At 62.7% G+C, this 18925-nt stretch overlaps 3 protein-coding genes across 3 annotated transcripts; 1 reads left to right on the top strand and 2 right to left on the bottom strand.

Moving 5' to 3' along the window:
• Positions 1 to 754: 754 nt before the first annotated feature.
• TMEM151A (transmembrane protein 151A) lies at positions 755 to 5698 on the bottom strand. Its single transcript, XM_023654496.2, has 2 exons — positions 5442 to 5698; positions 755 to 3222 (listed from the first exon to the last, which is right to left on the bottom strand). The coding sequence occupies exons 1-2, from the start codon at positions 5514 to 5516 to the stop codon at positions 1891 to 1893; spliced, it is 1407 nt and encodes a 468-aa protein (XP_023510264.1). The 5' UTR covers positions 5517 to 5698; the 3' UTR covers positions 755 to 1890.
• Positions 5699 to 7968: 2270 nt separating this feature from the next.
• YIF1A (Yip1 interacting factor homolog A, membrane trafficking protein) lies at positions 7969 to 12270 on the top strand. Its single transcript, NM_001110210.1, is given in 8 exon segments — positions 7969 to 8167; positions 8851 to 9062; positions 9226 to 9330; positions 9450 to 9528; positions 11082 to 11139; positions 11299 to 11454; positions 11888 to 11981; positions 12067 to 12270. Coding segments are annotated over 8 exon segments (882 nt in total). The 5' UTR covers positions 7969 to 8136; the 3' UTR covers positions 12214 to 12270.
• A 383-nt stretch (positions 12271 to 12653) lies between these two features.
• On the bottom strand, positions 12654 to 18704 carry CNIH2 (cornichon family AMPA receptor auxiliary protein 2). The gene is made up of 6 exons (XM_023654495.2): positions 18399 to 18704; positions 14567 to 14635; positions 14103 to 14150; positions 13736 to 13848; positions 13493 to 13636; positions 12654 to 13298 (listed from the first exon to the last, which is right to left on the bottom strand). Exons 1-6 carry the CDS (start codon positions 18477 to 18479, stop codon positions 13271 to 13273), a joined length of 483 nt encoding a protein of 160 aa, XP_023510263.1. The 5' UTR covers positions 18480 to 18704; the 3' UTR covers positions 12654 to 13270.
• Positions 18705 to 18925: the final 221 nt, after the last annotated feature.

Genomic DNA, 18925 nt, shown 5'->3' with positions numbered 1-18925 from the left:
CCACTGCCCAGAGCACCCTCTGCCAGTCTCTGCCTGGGGAAATCCTTCCAGGGCCACCACTAGCCCTTAATGCGTCTTTGCACAGATTAGAAAAGGGTGCCCGTTACCCAGGTGGATGCAGCTTCATGCCAGGGCTTGAGGAGCAGCCCACAGGCTGGATTCCGCCTCAGCCCAGTGCCCTTGCACGGTGAACACCCTGCACAGCTGTACATGTGAGGATACCACTTCCAGGGACCCCTCTAGCTCCATCTGTGAGCGAGGCCTTCCTCTGGCCTTGTTCTCTGTCTTTGGATCCCATGCTCTGATTTGGGGCTGGCTGTTTCCAGCTTTGTGCCCTCCAACCTGCTCAGCGCCATAACACCAACAGCCATGGGGGGAACTGAGCTTTGGGCACAGGCCACAGCTCTTTCTCCCCACTTTGGGCATCGGCCACCACTGCCTTAGTCCTCAGCATGCCCAGCAGCAGAAAGGAATGCCCCACTGGGCTGGAAGAGGGGCCGCTTGGACAATGCCTTATATGTGACGCAGATACCAGTCGGTTGGAGTCAGCTGCTCAGAGCGACTCAAACTTGAGCCTCAGAGGCCCCAGGCCAGGCAGAGAGGTTCCTGCTCGGCTTACCCTGCTCCTGGGCGCACTGGAGCCTGACCCTGCATCCCATCCCACAACCCAGCACCGCGCCCCGACCCAGGTGGCCCACTGCGCTTGTGGTGGCAGCCTCGGACCCACCGCTCAGGAATGCACATGAGCAGACCAGCCATTTCATACCTTTTTATTTTATCTGCGTCTTCTCTGCCTCTTCCCTCCCCCAGCGGCCCCTGAGCGGGGTGGAAGCCCCATTTGGAAAGGAAAGGACTACTCTCTCCTCCCTGGGGAGGGATGATGTCCCTGGGGCCAGGCCCCGCTGATGAGGAAGCAGGGCCTCCATCGCACAGCAAGGGCATCGTCCAAGAGGCTGTGGCCGAGGCTGAGGCCCCTCGGATGCCCTGTTGGCCTAGGCCCCGAGGGTCATCAGGAAGGTAAAGAGCAGAGAAGTCGGGGGAGCGATGAGCAGATGACACCCAGAGGGTGTGTATGTGGCTGACAGAGGCGGATGGACGGACGGACAGACGACAGACGTGGAGACCACGGGATGGGATGGAGGCGGGGCCCTGAGAAGGACCCCAGGGTTACAGGGGGAGCGGGACGTGGGGGGGAGGGTGCACCAGGGAAAACAGTGGGGGCGGGACAAGGCTGTGCTCCAAGAACCAGGCTCCCGGAGAAGGGCTGCCCCGCAGGGCCTGATCGGGGACTGGCCCAGGGCAGAGGCCGGAGGGTGGGCAGGGCGGGGCCTGTCGGGGAGGAGGATGGGGACTTGGGGCGGGGAGTGGGGCCCAGGCTGTGGTGCTGCCATAGCCAGCTCTTCAGCTTCATGGAGGCCAGTCCAGCTGGGTGTGGCCCCAAACCACCAATTTGTGCTTCTGGGTTGCTCGAGGGTTGCTCCGGACGTGACCTCAGCCACGCAGAGAAGAGCCCACAGACAGCCCTCTGCTGCAGGCAACAGCTGTCCCCAGGACTCCTCGCCCATCTTGGGCTTTCTAGAAACTTCCTCACCTGCCCAGCCTGAGAAGCCCCCAAGCTAGACCATCTGCCGTGGCAGGGGGTGGAACAGGGTGGTGGCGGGGGTGGGGGGGCGCCATGCTGGGACAGTTCATAGACTCAACCTCAGTGGTGGCCGTTCGCCCCCAACGTGACCCACGGGTCACTGCATTTTAGTCTGTGAAGGGACTCCATCCCCACCCCCACCCGTGTGTGCTGGTCTGTTTTCCCTCCCGTTTTGGACAACAATTACTCAGGCATGGAAGCCCATGGTGGGATGGTGGGGAGGGGCCACTCTGGGGGCCACGTGGGGCTCAGAGCGCACCCTGCCCGTCCCCCTGGCAGCCGCTGTCACCGTGGACAATGAGCACCGGGAAGTAAAGGGCATCCTCGTAGCACGGCGGGCTTTCCAGGGGCTCCGTGTCCTCCCCACGGCGCCCCAGCGGCCCTCCGCTCAGGCTGCGGAAGACCCCAGGCGTGGCCCGGCCCCCAGCCCCCAGGGAGAGGCGGCTGCGGCTGAAGGGCAGGCGGGGCCCGCTGGGCCGGGCGGGGGGCAGCGAGTTGCTGCTGACCGAGCGGCGGCAGCGCTGGCAGCCGCGGAGGTAGGCCCCGGAGCCCGCGCCCATGACCACGGCCTCAGAGTAGCTGGGCACCAGCTGCCGGTTGGAGCAGATGTGCCACTCGAGCTCGGTGAAGTCCACCGTGGCCACGCGGGAGAGCGGGGGCCCGCTGGGCACGGCCCCCGGGGGCGGCGAGGTGGCGCCGAAAAGCTTCTCCACCTGGTAGTGCACGTGGGCCGTGCCGTAGGCGGCCACGACGCGCAGCGGCCAGGACAGCGTGGCCGCCGACACGAGCCAGAAGACCCAGGCGCGCGCGTACCAGGGCGGGCTGCGGGGGTCGGCGAAGACCATGAGCGAGTCGCGGAAGTCCACGTCCTTCAGGTGCATGCCCTCCCGGGCCTCCAGGTAGTCGTCCAGGCCCTCGTTGGCACTGAAGAAGCGCGCGCGCTGGGTGAGGTACGAAGCCTCGGCCTCGGCGCTGCCGAAGCTGAAGCATTTGGTGAAGCGCAGCCGCGTGGCCGCGTGGTCGGCCAGGCCCACGAGCTCCTTGGAGACATCGCGCACGCCGTGCGCCGAGTAGTCAAACTCGCCCCGGGCCGTGCGGCTGTCGGCCCGCTCGTGGTAGACCTGCGTGGTGGTGTAGGCGTCGCCGTTCCGGTAGCGCGTGATCTGGCGCGTGCGCCGCACATAGTGGTAGCTCGTGGCCTTCCACCAGACGCACGGCGGCGCCTGCTGCAGCCGGCGGATCAGGGCGAGCACGGTGTTGGCGTCGGTGCGCGGCGCCTGGCAGGACCGCACGTGACAGTGCCAGCACTCAGCCAGGTAGAGGAGGTAGAGGAGGGAGACGAAGGCCAGCGGGATGTACAGGTAGCCATCGGAGCAGGGGCTGGCTGGGTAGGTGGGCGGCGGGCCCCCAGCCCCGCGGGCCAGGGCTGCCTCCGGGCCCAGGACCAGCCGTGGCACGGTGGCCAGGCGACACCAGGCCACCACGGCGCCGCAGGCATGGATGAGCAGCGTGAGGAGCAGGCACTTCCAGTGCGACTCGCGGCACAGGGAGCTTCCCAAGGACTGTTTCAGGGGCCGCTGCTGCAGGGGGCGCAGAGAGCGGAGGCGGGGGTCAGGACGCGGGTCACTTGTGCCTGCCACTCTCCTTAAGCTCCGTGAAGGAGGTGGGGCTGCGCTCCCCACTTTACAGAGGAGGTAGCGAGCATCTGAGGAACCCCGCAGCCCGCCCCAGGTCTTACCCTTCTGGCTAACTCACGGTGGAGCTGCGGGGATTCAAACGCACCCCGAGCCCGTCCTCCCTGTCATCTCTCAGACGAGGGCACCTGGGACAAACAGACCCATCTCTGCCAAGAGAAGGAAGGGCCCCCTGACTGGCCATTGAGAAAACCGAGTTCTGGCCCTGGCTCTGCCCCTAGTTTGCTGTGTGGTCTTGGCCATATCCCTGCCCTCTCTGGGCCTTGATTCCTGGAGCTGGTGGTGTGGGAGGCCAGGGTGGCAGGGATCTGGGTGAAGGGCATGGGCTTTGGCGCCCCACTGCCCAGGATCCGGTGCTGGCTCCAGCACGTACTGCCTGACTTCGGCAAGGCCCTCATCCTCTCTGGACCACAACGTCCTCATCTGTAAACTGGGTTGCTGTGAGGATTCAATGAGACTGTGTGTGTGAAGGTCTCGGCACAGGGTCTGGCCATGGGAATAAATGGTATTACTGTTACCCTGAGACTCCTTCTGGTCCTTTGGTTCCACTAGGGACAGTGGGAGACTTGGAGAGGCTTTTAAAGTAAGTGAGAAAGAGGAAGAGCGGGGGACGGGGGAGGTGTGAGTCTGGGGGGAGCAGATGGAGTGTCGTCCTCCACTCCCCATCTGTGTGGACGGAAGGGGTGGGACACAGCTGCTGGGTGACAGGGGCCACTCCCTGCCCCACCCTCCCTGGCAGGGCTGCCAGCCTGGCCCCCACCTCACCCTCAGGTGCCTATGGAGAGAGAAGGAGGGGAGGGCGTGGGGAGAAGAAACAGGTGGTCTGGTGGAAAGAGCAGAGGTGGGGTTAAGGGGCCACCTCTCCCACCCCAGACTCACCAGCCTTGAGAGACCCAAGAGGAGAGGAAGTGCCCCCAGCCCAGCCCAGGGCAGCCTGCCCTCCCCTGCAATCACCCACCACAGGTGCACACCACCACCATGACATGTAGGGCCAGTCCGATGCACACACCCATTCACACCCCCCCCCAACACCGATGTGCACGCTGCCTGTTCATTTAAGACACATCAGACCCTTACCTGTGCACAGGGCACCCCCCCACACACACACACCATAACCTGGGGCACAGTTGCAGGCACACGTGCACACACACACATACACAAACCCCACAGACCCCCCGCCACAGGACACACACATGCACACGCCTGTTACACATTCACTGAAGCCCAGGACACACTGGACCCTCACCTGACCAGGGTGCACATCGCCTACCCCCACCCCTACTGCAACCTGACACCCACACCCTAGAGACTCTACAGGAGAGACCCACCCAGGGCAGAAGGCACTCATGTGCACTCACACATCACCACTTCACTCAAGCCAAGGGCTCCACCAGACCCTCACTGGCCATGGGACGCTGACATCCCACCCAAGGTGTGGGGAGCACGCACTGGCATTCACACACCCACAAGCACACTACATTCACCCCCACACACATAGATCCGCTCACCACCTATCACCCCAACACCTCACACGGGGCCCCACACCCCTGCAGATCCTCTTCCTGGCGAGAGCTGAGGAGGGGCCATTCTGGGGGTCCCAGCCAGCAGGATGGGCCCTCGGGCCTCACTCCGGGGACAGGGAGAAGGGGTACCAGAGGCCGCCTCCCTTCCTCCTTTCCCTCCTCCCTCCGCTCCCCCCCACAAGTCCCTGCTACCGCTGCTGCATTGCAGGCGCCGCCCGGGCACCTCGTGAGCGGCGGGGCCGGGCTGGGGGCCTGACCCCGGGCCCGGGGGTGAGGGGCAGCGCTGCGGAACGCGGACGGGGACGAGCAGGGGCCTGGGGCTGACGTCACAGGAGGGTGAGGCTGGATGAGGGGGCGCCGCGGGCGGGAGTCGCCTCCTCATCCCTTCCCAGCCGCCCCACCCCGACCCCCACGCGGGCCCCTGGGCCCCGGGACCCTTCTCAGGACGCAGGCTACTCCCATGACGTCACTGGCCGCAGGGGCTCCGGGACTTCTCCCCCTAATCCTGGGGTTCGCCCCTTCCCTTGTCCCCCTCACCCCGCTCCAGCCCGGGCTCCGGCCCCCACCACGCAGCACCGGTACCTCCTCCCGCAGCGGCTCGCCGTCCGGGATGAGCGCGGGCACCTCCCCGCCGTCGCCACCGCCGTCCTCGGGCATGGTGTCCTGGCTGCTCGGGCGGCCCCGGCCCGGGCCCGGGGCATGATAGGGGGGAGCGCGGAGGGCTGCGGCGCGGCCCCGGAGGGCGTCCGCTCGGCTCGGCGGCCGCGCAGGGAGTGCGCCGAGCTGGAGCCCTAGCGCGGCGGCGGCGGCGTTGGCGGCCGCGGGGCCCGGCGCCCCGCCCTCCGGCTGACCCCGCCCCCGCGGCACCGGCGGCGCCGCCGGCCGCGCCTGGCACCGCTGGCACCGCCCCCGCCCCCGAGAAGCCCCGGCTGGGCGGACCACGCCTGGGGTCCCCTCCTGCTGCTCTCGCGCTTGCGACCTTGGGCGAGTCCTTCCTCTTTGGGGCCTGCGTTTCCCCCGCTGCCTAATGAGGAGGGGGCATTTCGAAGGGGGTGGGTACTGGCGGGGTCACGTCTCTGAGGAGTCGGCCGGGGCCTAAACCCACCCAGACCCCACCCCAGAAGGCTCGCTTGTAGGAGAGGGGTTAGTTCCAGCCCAGAAAGGTGTGACGAGCCTCATTAACTGGACAGACGCGCTACGCTCCACTTAAGAGCAGGCAGGCCGCGGCCAGGACACTCGGAGCCCTCGGCTGCCTGACCTTGGGCCGGCGCTCTCCATCCCCAACCTCGATTTTCCCACCTGAGAAATGGGGATGAAAGGTGTTGGATTCAGTATGCAAGTACTCATCATGCCGTACAGGAGAGTGGGATCTGTCTTGCACGGGAGTATCCCCTTTCAGGTACCCATGGCCCCAGTGCTGTTCTCGGGCCCTCAGGGGCCTCAGACCTCCGCACCTACCCCCAGTCTGGGCCTAGCCTCCAAACTAGACAATCAGTGGTTGGGACATAGGGAGCTGCAATGCTATATGGGTTTGGTTTTGGTTTGTGATTTTTTTTTCCCCCAAAGGGCAACTCAAAGACCATTCGGTTCAACACCCCTACCCATTTAAAGATGAGGTAACTGAAATGGTAGAGAGAGTAAAAGACTGATCCAGGGTTTCACCTATTTATTTATTTATTGGGCACAGATGTTTATTGGGTGTCTTCTATATGCAAGTACTGTGCTTGGCACTGTGAAGACAAGGGTAGGAGTCGAGAATGACAACAAGCTCTGTCCTCATGGAATTTACATCTAGGGCAAACTGCTGCCCCAAAGGGAGGCTAGAACCTGGCCTGTGGCCTCCACCCTAAGCCAAGTCAGGCCTCTCTGTTCGCTTTGTCTCTCTGAGAGGCACAAGTTGAACTGACTCTGAAAGGATAACTAAGCTTTGGACAAGTCGATATGAGGAGGAAGGGCATCCCAGGTGGAGGGGACTTCTGGGCAGAGGCACTGAGATTGGACCACGTGGTTTGAGTCTGGAGAACAGGAAAGTCACCCGGTGTAACTGGACACTGGGCTGCTAACTAGAGGCAGGTGGCAGAGGACCTGATCTTGCTCTCTAGAAGGTCTTGACAAGGGAGGCCCCTGAAGACTGTCTCTGGGGATGGTGAGAGTGGTCAAAACTGGGTGGAGAGAAAGGAGCCTCCAGGATCACGAGTGAGGCTCGGGGGTCTCACTTCAGATGACTACAGGGCTGACAATGACTCAGGAGTTTCAACCGCAGCTTCAGGAGGCGGATCAGCACACCTCCACCCGCAAATCGGCTGGACCACGGGACAGTCCATCGAGCAGGCCTGGTGCAGGATCCTGTTCCAACTCTACTACCCAATCTCTGGACTTCAGATCTTCTGGACTTCAGTTTTTCAATATATGTAATGGGTGTGTGTATGGATCGAGAGAGCCCAGGCTCCCCCGCTACCCCTCAGCAGCAGGCCCCTGGGGTCTTCAGGATGGCTGCAGTGCCAGTAAGGCATTTCAGCACCAGACGACGGACAGCACCCGCGCAGAAAGGAGGGGGTGGGAGGCGGGAGGCGGAGTCAGCATCCGGAGGCTCGCTTGGTCGCGCTGTCACTGTTCCGCCCGACCTCCTATCAACACCTCCCTGTCTGCACGCGCTCCGCACCAGGACTAGGGAAAGTGTGGCGGACAGAGGAGGAAAGCGAGCATAGAGAGGGAGGAGCAGGAGCCCCAAGGGGCGGGGCCTGGTCAGAGCCCCACCACCACATTCCCTCCTAGAGTACGTCCCGCGAGAGAAGCTTCGTTCCCGGACTCCGGCCGCCGCCCGCCTCCGCCGGGTCTCCGCCTGGTGTAGTCGTGGCAGTGCAAGCCTCAACTGCCTCACTGCGCAGGCGCGGAAATAATTCTCAACACCCTCCTACCTTAACCCATCTATTGGCTGCTCTAGCCGCGAACTAACAATCCATTGTCCAATCCAAGAGCGCCTCGAGTTGCTCCGCCTACTGCCCCCCGGAAGTTGACTACCGCCGAATCTGCAGCGGCTAGGGCGCATCAGTAGCCAATTGGGAGAGGGGAGGAGGGAGCCGGCGCCGCCGGGGAGCCAATAGCAGGCAGCGGAGGATGACGCTACGGACATGGCGGCTGCGGTCGGCCAGCCAGGGGACGTGTCGAGCTGCTCCGTAACCTCGGCCGGTGCTCAGGGAGCGGAACAGCAGCCTCATTAGTATTCGTACCCACGAGGCGGCGCAGCGGGCCTTCGGGGAGAGCGAGCGTCGCGGCCATGGCTTATCATTCGGGCTACGGAGCCCATGGTGCGTGAGGCGTGGGGTGGGCGGGGCGCGGTCCGACGGGCCGATGGAGGGTCGGCTGCGCAGCCCGCTCACCCTATGGGAGGGTGGCAGCCGTTCCCGCTGCCCGGGCGGCGGATGTCATTCGGGTTCTTGCCCCACGCGACTGTGCAACGCGTCCCGGACTTCGCCCTCTCTGCCCAATCATCGGGCGATGACAGCACAGCTGGGATCCCCATGCCCGACCCGAGCACGAACAGGGTCTGCCTCCAGAACTTCCTTTCCTTGTCATAGCCCTGGCAGGGTCCCTGACCACTGCCCACGGCCTCTGGGTACCCAGCCGTCGCCTTTCCCACCCTTGTTCATGCAGGGATGCCCTCTCAGTTATCTTCTCCACCTAGCAAACTTCTACTCGCTCTCCAAGGCTCAGTTCAGAGATCACTTCCCTTGAGAAGGCCCCCAGGAGCCCCAGCTGGGCAACCACTTTCCAGGTGCTGCCTCGGCTCTCTGTTTGCCTACATTTAGCACCTCTCGAGAAGGATCTTTCACCAAAGTTCTTTCTGGGTTAGCTACCCCGCATCCGGCCAGGGTTTCCCCCTTTGGTGCCTGCGGGACCCATACAGGGCTAGCCACCTTGGGGAGGGAGCGGTGGTTTGGGCTCATGCTTAGTATTCCTGTCACCTACTCTGATACCTACAAACCCACAGGCTCCAAGCACAGGGCTCGCACAGCTCCGGATCCCCCTCCCCTCTTCGATGACACCAGCGGTGGTTACTCCAGCCAACCAGGGGGATACCCAGCCCCAGGAGCCGATGTGGCCTTCAATGTCAACCACTTGCTTGGGGACCCAATGGCCAACGTGGCTATGGCCTATGGCAGCTCCATCGCATCCCATGGGAAGGACATGGTGCACAAGGAGGTGTGGCCTGCCCCCTGGGCAAGGGTGGCAGGATTTCTGGCCAGGGCTGGGCATCATGGGATCCCACCTAATGCTCACAGCAGCCCTCAGGGAAGGAGCACACAGAGAAGCACCCAGAGGTTTGGGGTGCAGCTTGCCCACAGCCTCCTTTCTCCCCTCCCAGCTGCACCGTTTTGTGTCTGTGAACAAACTGAAGTATTTTTTTGCTGTGGACACAGCCTATGTGGCGAAGAAGCTAGGGCTACTGGTCTTCCCCTACACACACCAGGTGAGCTGGCAGGCTCCCCTGCCTCCCCCATGCTGCCCCAGAGTCTGGCCCCAGACCTCAACCTCCTTCTTTCCTCTCTTGTCTTTTCCTCCCGGCCTGGCCGCTGCTGCCACTGCCAGAACTGGGAAGTGCAGTACAGTCGTGATGCGCCTCTGCCCCCGCGGCGAGACCTCAACGCCCCAGACCTCTATATCCCTAGTGAGTCTCTGACCTGGGCTGGGGGACGTGTGGGCACTTGTGCCTTGAGGCACCAATGAGAAGAGAGAGGCTTGTGCGTTGATTCAGCACCTGCTCTTGGTGCTTGTGTACGTGGTGGTCGCTAGACACCAGGTGGATGGAGCAGGGTGACGAGGGAGGAGCCTCCCGGAGGTGCCTTCAGTGCCCTTAGGGTACCCCACTTGGAGACCTTTCTGCCTCTTGACTTGGACCGTGTCCCTCCCTGCCTGGAGCCCTGAGTTTAGACCTGGCCCTGCAGCTCCCAGCTGTGGGACCTCAGGCCGGCTGCTTCACTCTTCTGTAAAAGGCGATAACGAGAGTCCCTCCCTGCCTCAGCGGAGAGTTGTGGAGATTTGGTGAGGGGATGTGCGCTCAGCACTGGCCCGCAGGAAGCACACCGAAAATACCAGCTCTTATCATTGTTCCTGCCCAGCCCCCAAGGCCTGCTCCTACATCCCCTCCCCTGGGGATCTGCTCACTCCTTCTGGGTTCCCACGACTGCCCATCCACATGGCACTGGGCAGGCTGCCCACACTGTGCTGTGGCTGGCAGACTCTGCATCGGACTCCTCTTTGTCCTGGGGCCTGCACAAGGTGAGGCCGTGGTGGACACCCTGGAGGATGTGAGTGTGTCAGGGCCAGCCCTCAGAGGAGTACCAGGACGGTGGCCACTGGGAGTGAGGGCAGCCAGCCAGCCCAGTTGCCCAGGAGGGCCACAGGTTCTTCCTCCATCTTTCACTCCGTTTTCTCTCACAACCACCATGTAAGGCGGGCACTGCCAGCTCCATTTTATATTGAAGCCAAGGCTCAGAGAGACTTGAGTATCTTTGAGGCCACGCAGCTTAGGTGGTAGAGCTGGTTTCCTGACTCCAGACACTGTGCCCTCGGGCGGGCGCATCCGTTCTGGTGCTTCAGGGGGGCAGGGGACAGGACTGACGAGTTAAAATTGCTGTGAAAGCCCAGCTCCCTCTGGCTCCGAGCTTTTGTGCAAACAATGGAGTTAAACGTGGAGCTCTCTGCATTGGCAGAGCGGCCGGAGCCAGAGCCAGTGCCAATGCCCAGACTCAGAATTTCTGGCTGAGGCAAGGTCATCCCCACGGCCCAGGTTCCAGTGACAGCCTCGCTGTCCCCTGAGCCTGCATTTTGGTCCTTCCTGTATTGTGCATTTTGGGGCCTGAGAGCAATTTGGCCCCTGCCTGTTGGTCTAGGAAGAGCAATGGCCTTGGCCGGTGCTGTGGTTTCTGAGACACAGCAGGAAACTTAGGTGAGCTTCCTAGCACAGGGACAGGGAAGGAGGTGGCATGGTGGTCCTGAGAGAAGGGTCAGGTGGCATTTACACAGGGAGAGGGCTGAGTGGGAAAGGCATCCCAGGCAGGGCACTGGGGAGCTGAGAGTGGAGGTCGGCCATGTTGGGGTACACAGGGAAGGAGGTATGGGGGGAAGGTAGGGGGTGTCGGTGGCCTCAAATGCTTAGTGGGGGTGGGGGGGTCTTGGTTCAGGAAACCAGGCTGATGGCATATCTCTGCCTCTTGGCAGCAATGGCCTTCATCACCTACGTGTTGCTGGCTGGGATAGCACTGGGCATTCAGAAAAGGTCAGTGCCAACCCCCTCCCCGTTCCCACCACCTCCCCGCTCCTCACCTCCTGAGGGGATCTGTGCCAGGTCCCCAGCCTACCCCGTGCCCCTAGTCTCATCCCTGCCACAGGATGACTGGTTCTGAACTCCCCCCATCCCACCCCGACATGGCCATAGGTTTTCCCCAGAGGTGCTGGGCCTGTGTGCCAGCACGGCGCTGGTGTGGGTCGTGATGGAGGTGCTAGCCCTGCTCCTGGGCATCTACCTGGCCACCGTGCGCAGTGACCTGAGCACCTTCCACCTGCTGGCCTACAGCGGCTACAAATACGTGGGGTGAGCACCTGTGGGCTAGACGGGAGGCTGGCCTGGGGGAGGGGCCTGCATAGCTGTAGCCTTGAATTGTGACCCTGGGCAGCCCTCTGCCCCTCTCTTGGCCCTCTTTATTAGAGGGACTGGCTGTGTCCAACAGTCTCCTCAGGAACTGTGCAGTGTTGTTCAGGAGGTCAGGGATGTATTCAGACTCGCCTGGGAGCACAGCAGAGAAGGGCCTTGAGCTGGGGCAGTGAAGGGAGTCTCAGGTGCAGGTCCAGGGACTGAGTCCTGGGCCTTCTAGATTCATTTTGAGTTTAGGTCCCTGTGGGTGCAGACTGGGGGTAAAGGGCCCTGGTGGTGGTGGGTGGGGTGTAGGCTGGACTCTGGGCTGTGGCAGGTGGGCCACCTTGAGGGCTCTAGCCTCTCTTCCTCCTCCCCGCCCGCCCCCCCACAGGATGATCCTCAGTGTACTCACAGGGCTGCTGTTCGGCAGCGATGGCTATTACGTGGCATTGGCCTGGACTTCGTCTGCGCTCATGTACTTCCTTGTGAGTCTGGGCTGTCCCCTCCCCCTCTTCCCCTGGGGTTGGAGCCTCCCCTCTGGCGCAGCTTCAGCTCTCTCCTTTCTTCCAGGTACGCTCTTTGCGAACAGCAGCCCTAGGTCCCGACAGCATGGGGGGCTCAGCCCCCCGGCAGCGTCTCCAGCTCTACCTGACTCTGGGAGCTGCAGCCTTCCAGCCCCTCATCATATACTGGCTGACCTTCCACCTGGTCCGGTGACCCCTGGCCCCCACTGGCACTGATTTTTGCATACATTGAAGATTTGATGTCCTTGGTTTCATTTGACCCTTGTTTCTGAGGCCTGAGGGGAATTGCTGACACCCCCTTCTTGTCCAGGTGACCCGGCTCAGGACTATCTATAAGGAGGGAGACCCAGGGAGGGCTTCCTGGGGTTGGTGACCTTGATACTGCCTTGGAAGGCAGATGGAAGTGTTTCAGCAGGAATAGCTGTTTATCTGTGGTCGGGAAAGTGAGGATGGAAGGGGGCAGCTGCCAAGGAGACCTTGAAGGCCTCTGATCCATCTGAGGGGGTCCCTGGAGGGGTCTGTGGGCCAGTGGGGCAAGCCTGGCTGTGCTGCCCAGGGCTCAGAGGTGCCCCCTATCCAGTCCCTTTGCCTCCCTCATCTCCAAGCCTTTCAGGAGCAGAACTGGGGCCCACATGTTTGCAGTCGTTTATTCATATTTTGTCACAAATGGCCGGGGAGGGGGTGCCGGACTCCTCCAGGCGACATAGAAAATAGGTCCAAGAGACAGGGTAGGCTTGGCTTGGGGCAAGTGGGGACAGGAGGGGGTCTGGAGAAAGAGCCTGGGGGAGGGGAGAGGGCAGACTAGGGGTGGGGGTCTAGTCTGGGCCCCCCTGCTGAGCCTGCTCATTCCGGGTGCGGGTACCCCCCCACCTGCAGGGGGAGCCTCAGGGTGGGGGTGGAGAGGGGCGGCCCAGAACTTCCAGGGTCAAGCCCTGCCCCTTGGCAGGGCCCAAATTGCCCCCGAAGTGGACAAGGCCAGAGGTCCCACCCCTTCCAGGACTGACTGCCATGCCCAGAGGCTGGCAGAGGAGCCCCTGCCCCTATTTAGAGCTCTGCCCAGCCCTAGTCCAAGGGGAGGGGGCTCTGAAGGCGGGAGGTCCCCGCAGCAGCAGTTTGGGGGGTGGAGAGGAGGCTGGGGGCACCAGTGCCCCCTCCCTCCCCAGGGCTGAGGCCTCTGTGGCCGAGGGGCAGGGCTGGGGGTGCACAGGCGTCCGGTCCGTTCTGGGCTCGCTCCCTGGCCGGCTTCCCCCTTAGAAACTCACCAACGTATAAACCATACTGTGGGAAGATGAGGCAGTGAGCCGAGTCCTGAGGAGGCCCAGCCACTGGCCACCCACCCTATCACACCCTGGGTTGCCCTCAGTTCTCAAGGGCAAAGGCAGGAATTTGGGGCCCAAGGATTCCTGGGATTGGAGGCATGGTGCCTGGAGCATCCCTTTTCTGATATATGACTGCTGTGGGCAAGGCCTCACCTGTACAGGTAATAGAAGAAGGAGAGCAGGTAGAAGGCGAGTTTGCACCAGGACTCCTTCTGGCAGTAGTTGAGGATGTCAGCATTCATGATGGAGACCGCATCATACATGACCTCAGAGCCATCCGCAGGGCGGTGGAAGTACCTAGGTGAGGGAGGGGCCTGAGTGCCCACCATCAAGGCTCCCACCCCATCCTGCCCCTGCCCCCTCATGTGGCCCTCCCTGGCCAGCTGCTCCCCTCACCTCCAGAGGTGGTAGAAGAGAAGGGGGATGTTGAGGCCCAGGGTCACCCACTCTGCTGCACACAGAAACATCAGACAGAAGAGGCCGTGGATGGAGTATTCTGGGACCACCAGCTGGGGAGTGAAGGAGAGAGGTCAGTGGCCTGGTGCCCAGACAGACCCAAGCAAGTTTCAAGGGCACATAGGGGAGCTGGGGTTTGGGAGGTGTCCACCCACGGAGACCTCTGGGGACTAAAAGGGCCTCTAGCTTCCCACTCCCTCCCAGGCGGCAGAGTGGATCAAATGTCCCAGAGAAGGCCTGGCTCTGAGTCACAGAGAGTGAGGCTAAGCTGGGCTAGGAGCCTCCTGCCCCCAGTCCTGACACTGACCTTCCTCAGGAGGCAGCAGATGCGTTCGATGTTTTTTAAACGCTCGCGCTGTAGGGGAAGGAAAAAGCCGCGATGGGGGAGGCGGAGGAGCAGGCATTGGAGGCGCCCCACCACCCTCCTGCGCCCTCTACCGCTCTGTACGTGGCCGCCAGGGGGCGCCAGAGCAGTGTCTGCGGTGTCGGCGCGGCAGGAAAGCAGCCGCGCCGTTCCCATGGCGACCGTCACCATGGAGGGACCTTCACCCGCGTCTCCACGGCAACGGCCCAGAGCCTGGCAACAGCCGCCCCGCCAGGAGGAACCCGAGCCCTGAGCCCGCGCCAGGTGTTTGCTGGGGGCGGGAACAGACAGAGAAAGGGGCACGGCCGCTGGCCCCCCAACCCTGTCTTCCCGTCCCTACCCCCCTTCGCGACAGATGGAAAGACAGACGGACGGACACACCTCGGCACAGCACATGTATCACTTACTGCCCGCGCTGGGTTCCCCTGGTCAATGGGGTTCTTGAAGTCGGTCCGCAGCTCGTCAAAGGCTATGATCTGGGGGAAGGGCGTGTGCCTGTCAGGGTTGGGGCAGCAGCTTATGGCCCCCCCTACCCGTCCTTCTGTGTGATAGGAATTCATACATGGGGACCGGGCCAGGTGAATCTTGCTGCAAAAGTGGAGAAACTGAGGCCCAGGGAGGGACAAGGCCTGGGTCAAGGTCACCCAACAGTCTGGAATGGAACCCTAGTGTGCTGATGCCCAATTCAGGCCATGTCCACTGCACCTCCATCCAACACATCCCAAGAGATGGTGTCTTCTGTGCCAGGTCCTGAGCTGAGCCCTGGAGCACACAGGCACACAGCCCCTGCCCGGATAGGAACCTCATGCTTGGGAGGGGAACCGTGAACCGCATCCCAGGGTGGTCAGGGCGGTGAGATAGAGGTACAGGGAGAGCCTGGGGTAGGTGCCTGATCCAGCATGGGGGGTCATGGGGGGTGCAGGCTGGACTCTGAGTAGGCGTTTGGTGAACAAAAGGGGGAAGGGCAGTCGGAGCAGCAGGTACAAAGGCAGAGTTTGAAAGAACAAGGGACATTCAGGAAGCTGCAGGTTCCTCAGGGCTAGAGTGAAAGTGTGAGGTGAGGGGCAAGAGAGAAGGGAATGGTGAAAGGTGAGCTGCCAAGGTCTGCAGAGCCAGACATGGGGGCCCTGTGAGGCCAGACCAGATGTTTGGACTTTAACACAAAAGTAATGGGGAGCCATTGAGGGATATAAAGCTGCAGAGTGGGGTGGTCAGGTTGATGGAGCAGGAAGTACAAACTGGCTAATAGTCCCAGCCAAAACATACATGATGCTTGCTCTATGCCAGCAGGCTTTATATATTTATTAACTCATTTAATGCTTGCAACAACCTGATGACGTAGATACTAGTATTATCATTTCCGTTTTGCAGATGAGGAAACTGAGACAGACAGGTGAAGTGACTTGTCCAAGCCCATAACAGCTAGTTAGTGGCAAGCCAGGATTCTAACCCAGTTAGACCCCAGAGTCAAAATCCTTAACCACTTTATCATATTCAGGCCAGACCAGTGAGGGGACCGCTGGAGTATTGTGGAGGAGGAGGGGTTGACGGTGATCTGAGTGAGGAGAGGGGCTGTGGCGATGGAGAGGTGTAGAGGAATTCCAGAGCTATTTAGAAGCCAAGTTGCAGAAGGCTTAAGTGGTGACAGAGTCGAGGCAGAGGGGCCCAACGTGCCTTCATCTGGTGGACGGCAATGTCTTCACTGGGATGGGGAAATCTCGGGGGGAGCAGGTGTTTGAGGGGATGATGGGACGGACCTGGGGGGAGGTGGGGCATGGGAAGAGGGCTGCCAAAGGAGCCTTCCTGGGTCCCCTCTCCTCAGCACTAGCCCTGGGATGAGGCAGCAGGCCCACCACCCCCAAGCATCCTGGACCCCAGACGGCTCAGAGGGAGAGAACATGGGCTTCCTGGAGGGAGCTGGGGCCATCTGGAGCAGCCCCCCCAACTCCCCGTTGACTCTGGGCAGCCGCCTGCCTGCCAGGCACAGCAACAGGGTCCAGCAGGGAGCGGAAGGGTGCCGTCTGTCTGCCCTAGAGCTGGCACCACCAGCAGGTGGCGGGTGTCTCGCCTCCCACCCCCCAGGCTGCCTGGCGCTGACTCAGCCCCCTGGAACAAACAATCCCCCATGGTGACAGCTGACACGCGTCACTCACCACCAGGGTTGCCTAGCGACCAGTGGGGCCCGGGCTTGGGGTCTGTGGTGGGATCTGGGGTACTGCCCTGGAAGGTTCTAGGTCTTACCAATTTGGATTGAGGAGCACACCTCCTGGCCCCAGCCCCAGCCCTTAGCAGGCCTGCTGTGGGTACTCTGATGTAGGTACAAGCCCACTTTAGCAGTGAGGAAACAGACTCGGGACGAGAGAGACCGGCTAAGACCACCCAGCTAAACAGCTGAGCGCGCACAGTGCCTGACTCGTAGTAGGTGCTTGATAAATACTTGTCGAGAAAGCTGAGGCCCTTTCTCCCAGCCCGGGAGCCCCCAAGGGCAAAGCCTGAGTCTCATTCATCCTCGGGTCCCCCAAAGCCGCCCAGAGCCTGGTTCTCAGGAAGCGTGGATGCAGGTGTGTGGACGAGGACTGTTCTGAGATTCTCTAAGGACAGGGACCCCCAAAGCGGCTGTGGGGGGCCCCTGGGTAGGGAGGGGCCTGGAAAGGTGCTTCTGGAATTCCAGGAGTCTTTCTCCCAGGAGCTGGTGAGCTCTGCGTTCCCAGCCTGTGACTCTCAATTCCTTCCAGTCCTCAGAACCCAGCCCCCCTACCCCCACCCTACAGGATCGGCCAAGGCCTGGGGATGAGATAGGAGGCTCAGAGAGGTCAAGATGGACCCAGCGGGGATGGAGAGAGGGAAAGAGAAACAGAGAAAGGGGGCGAGAAAAGAAAAAGCAACTGAGAGACCCACAGAGAGAGAGAGGCAAAGCCAGGGAGAGAGAGGGCTAGAGATTGGGGGGGGGGGGGCGGGTTGTGTTTGAAGGTGCCTGTGGGGCCTCACTCCTCACAGAAGGGGCACAGAGTCCATGGAATCCTGATGTAAAAGAGACAGGCAGCAGGGGAGCAGCAGGGTATGGCAGACGGAGAGACTGGTCAAGAGCTGGGGAGGCCCCGGAGCATGCAGGCAGCAGGTCCCAGGAAAAGAAAGGAGAGAGGAAGTGGGGAAGCCAGGAAAGAAGCAGGTGCGGCAACAGGGAGGAAGTGAGAGCAAGAAAGGATGGAGGTACCAAGGGAGAAACTGCAGGGGGGTAAGGGGACCCCCCAGAGGGATGAAGATAAGGGAGGTGTGTGCTGGACTTGGGAGCGGAGGATGCTGAGCTGAGGGGGCCAGGGCTGAGACAGGCAGGCCGCATGGAGGGGATCGGGGCGGGGGGACAGAGGAGGAGGCAGGGCAGTAAGGGGCCCAAACAATAAGCCTGAGGCTGGTGGACAGTTCTGTAATGAGAGGAAGGGAACCGGGCAGGGGTATCACTGAACAGAGGGCCCCAGAGAGAGAAGGGGGAGAGGGACCCTCTCTAAGGAGAGGTGATCGAGATGTGGGATGAGAAACGGACATTCTGAAGGACCAGGTGCGAGTCTAGACGAGAGTGAGAGACAGACTAAGGGGACAGGAGACAAAGGGGAAAGTGGCGACAGGAAGAGGAAAAGTGGGGAGGAAACCTGGTGGGGGGAAGCTCGGACGCGAGTGGGTAGGGGACCCAAGGCGAGCTGGGTGGGGGCTAGGTCTCTGGGGCCGCTTAGAGCCAACTGCTGCTGGGTCAGGGAGGGGGGTAGGAAGGGAAAGGGTTAATGGGCTCTGCGATCTGCGGGTCTTGTAAACAGATGCAGTTGCCATAGCAACCCGCTCCATCACTCTGGCTGGAAAAACCCACAAAGTGGGGGGGGGGGGGGCAGACAGACAAACCGCCCGACGGACAAACGGGGGCGACTGGATGGTGGGGGTAGGAAAAGGGAAGCAGCAGGAATCCCAGAATTCCGCCCCACACCCCGAGGCTGCATGGGGCAAGGGAGGTGGGCCAGGGACCGACTGACATACCCACAGACAGGCGGGGGCGGCGGAGGGAGGGGGCCCGGGGAGGCAGCCTACGATGGGGGCTGTTAACAGGGGCGAACAGAGGCCGCACGACGGGGGATAGCGGAGAGGAGGCCCCAAGTTTCCCCGCGCCCTGAGACCATCCGCCCGGCCCCCTCCCGCTCCGTGCAGCCCCTGCCCCCTACCCCGCCCCCAGCCCCAGCCCCAGCCCGGCCTTACGTGCCAGATGACAAAGAAGATGAGGGAGGCGCACAGCACCAGGGTGAGCATGTAGCAGAACGCGGCGAAGGTGAACGCCATGGCCCCCGCGCCGGGCGGCGGCCCGGGGGGCGCCAGCGCGGGGCCCGGGCGCAAGGGGACGCCCCCCGGCCCGCGCTCAGGGCCGGCCGGGCATGGCCCGCAGGGCTCGGGCGCGGGCTCGGGGGACGCGGGCGGCGCGGCCGGGACCGGGGCCGCGGGGCCGTGGGGCGCGCGGGGCGCGGGCCGGTGGGCTCGGGGGGCGCGTCCGCTGCCGGCTGCCCGGGCCGCGATCGCTCATCCTGCGATCCCTCGCCCGCGGCTCCCTCGCTCTCCAGCCCGCGAAGCCGGCGGGGCGGAGCCGGGGGCGGGGCCGGCGTGCGAGCGGCCCCGGGCGGGGCTGGGTCTCCGCGCGCCCCTCCGCCGGCCCGGGCACCACCCCCACCCCAACCTCGGGGACACGTAGCCGTGGACGCCCACCCCTGGCATGTCCCCCCACCACCTGCCCA

The sequence above is a fragment of the Equus caballus genome, chromosome 12 (assembly GCF_041296265.1).
Source record: "Equus caballus isolate H_3958 breed thoroughbred chromosome 12, TB-T2T, whole genome shotgun sequence".
NCBI classification, from domain to species: Eukaryota; Metazoa; Chordata; class Mammalia; order Perissodactyla; family Equidae; genus Equus; species Equus caballus.
Note: the sequence above shows the minus strand (reverse complement) of the source record. Positions and strands in the feature narration are given on the sequence as shown.

Bases quoted from the DNA above. Each gene is read 5' to 3' on its own strand.
- TMEM151A (XM_023654496.2), bottom strand. From the start codon at position 5,516: ATGCCCGAGGACGGCGGTGGCGACGGCGGGGAGGTGCCCGCGCTCATC. The intron at 3,223-5,441 runs GTACCGGTGCTG...CGCCCCCTGCAG, and splicing joins GCGAGCCGCTGCGGGAGGAG to CAGCGGCCCCTGAAACAGTC.
- CNIH2 (XM_023654495.2), bottom strand. From the start codon at position 18,479: ATGGCGTTCACCTTCGCCGCGTTCTGCTACATGCTCACCCTGGTGCTG. The intron at 14,636-18,398 runs GTAAGGCCGGGC...CCCTTCCCCCAG, and splicing joins TCTTCTTTGTCATCTGGCAC to ATCATAGCCTTTGACGAGCT. The intron at 13,299-13,492 runs GTGAGGCCTTGC...ATCTTCCCACAG, and splicing joins TTCTTCTATTACCTGTACAG to TATGGTTTATACGTTGGTGA.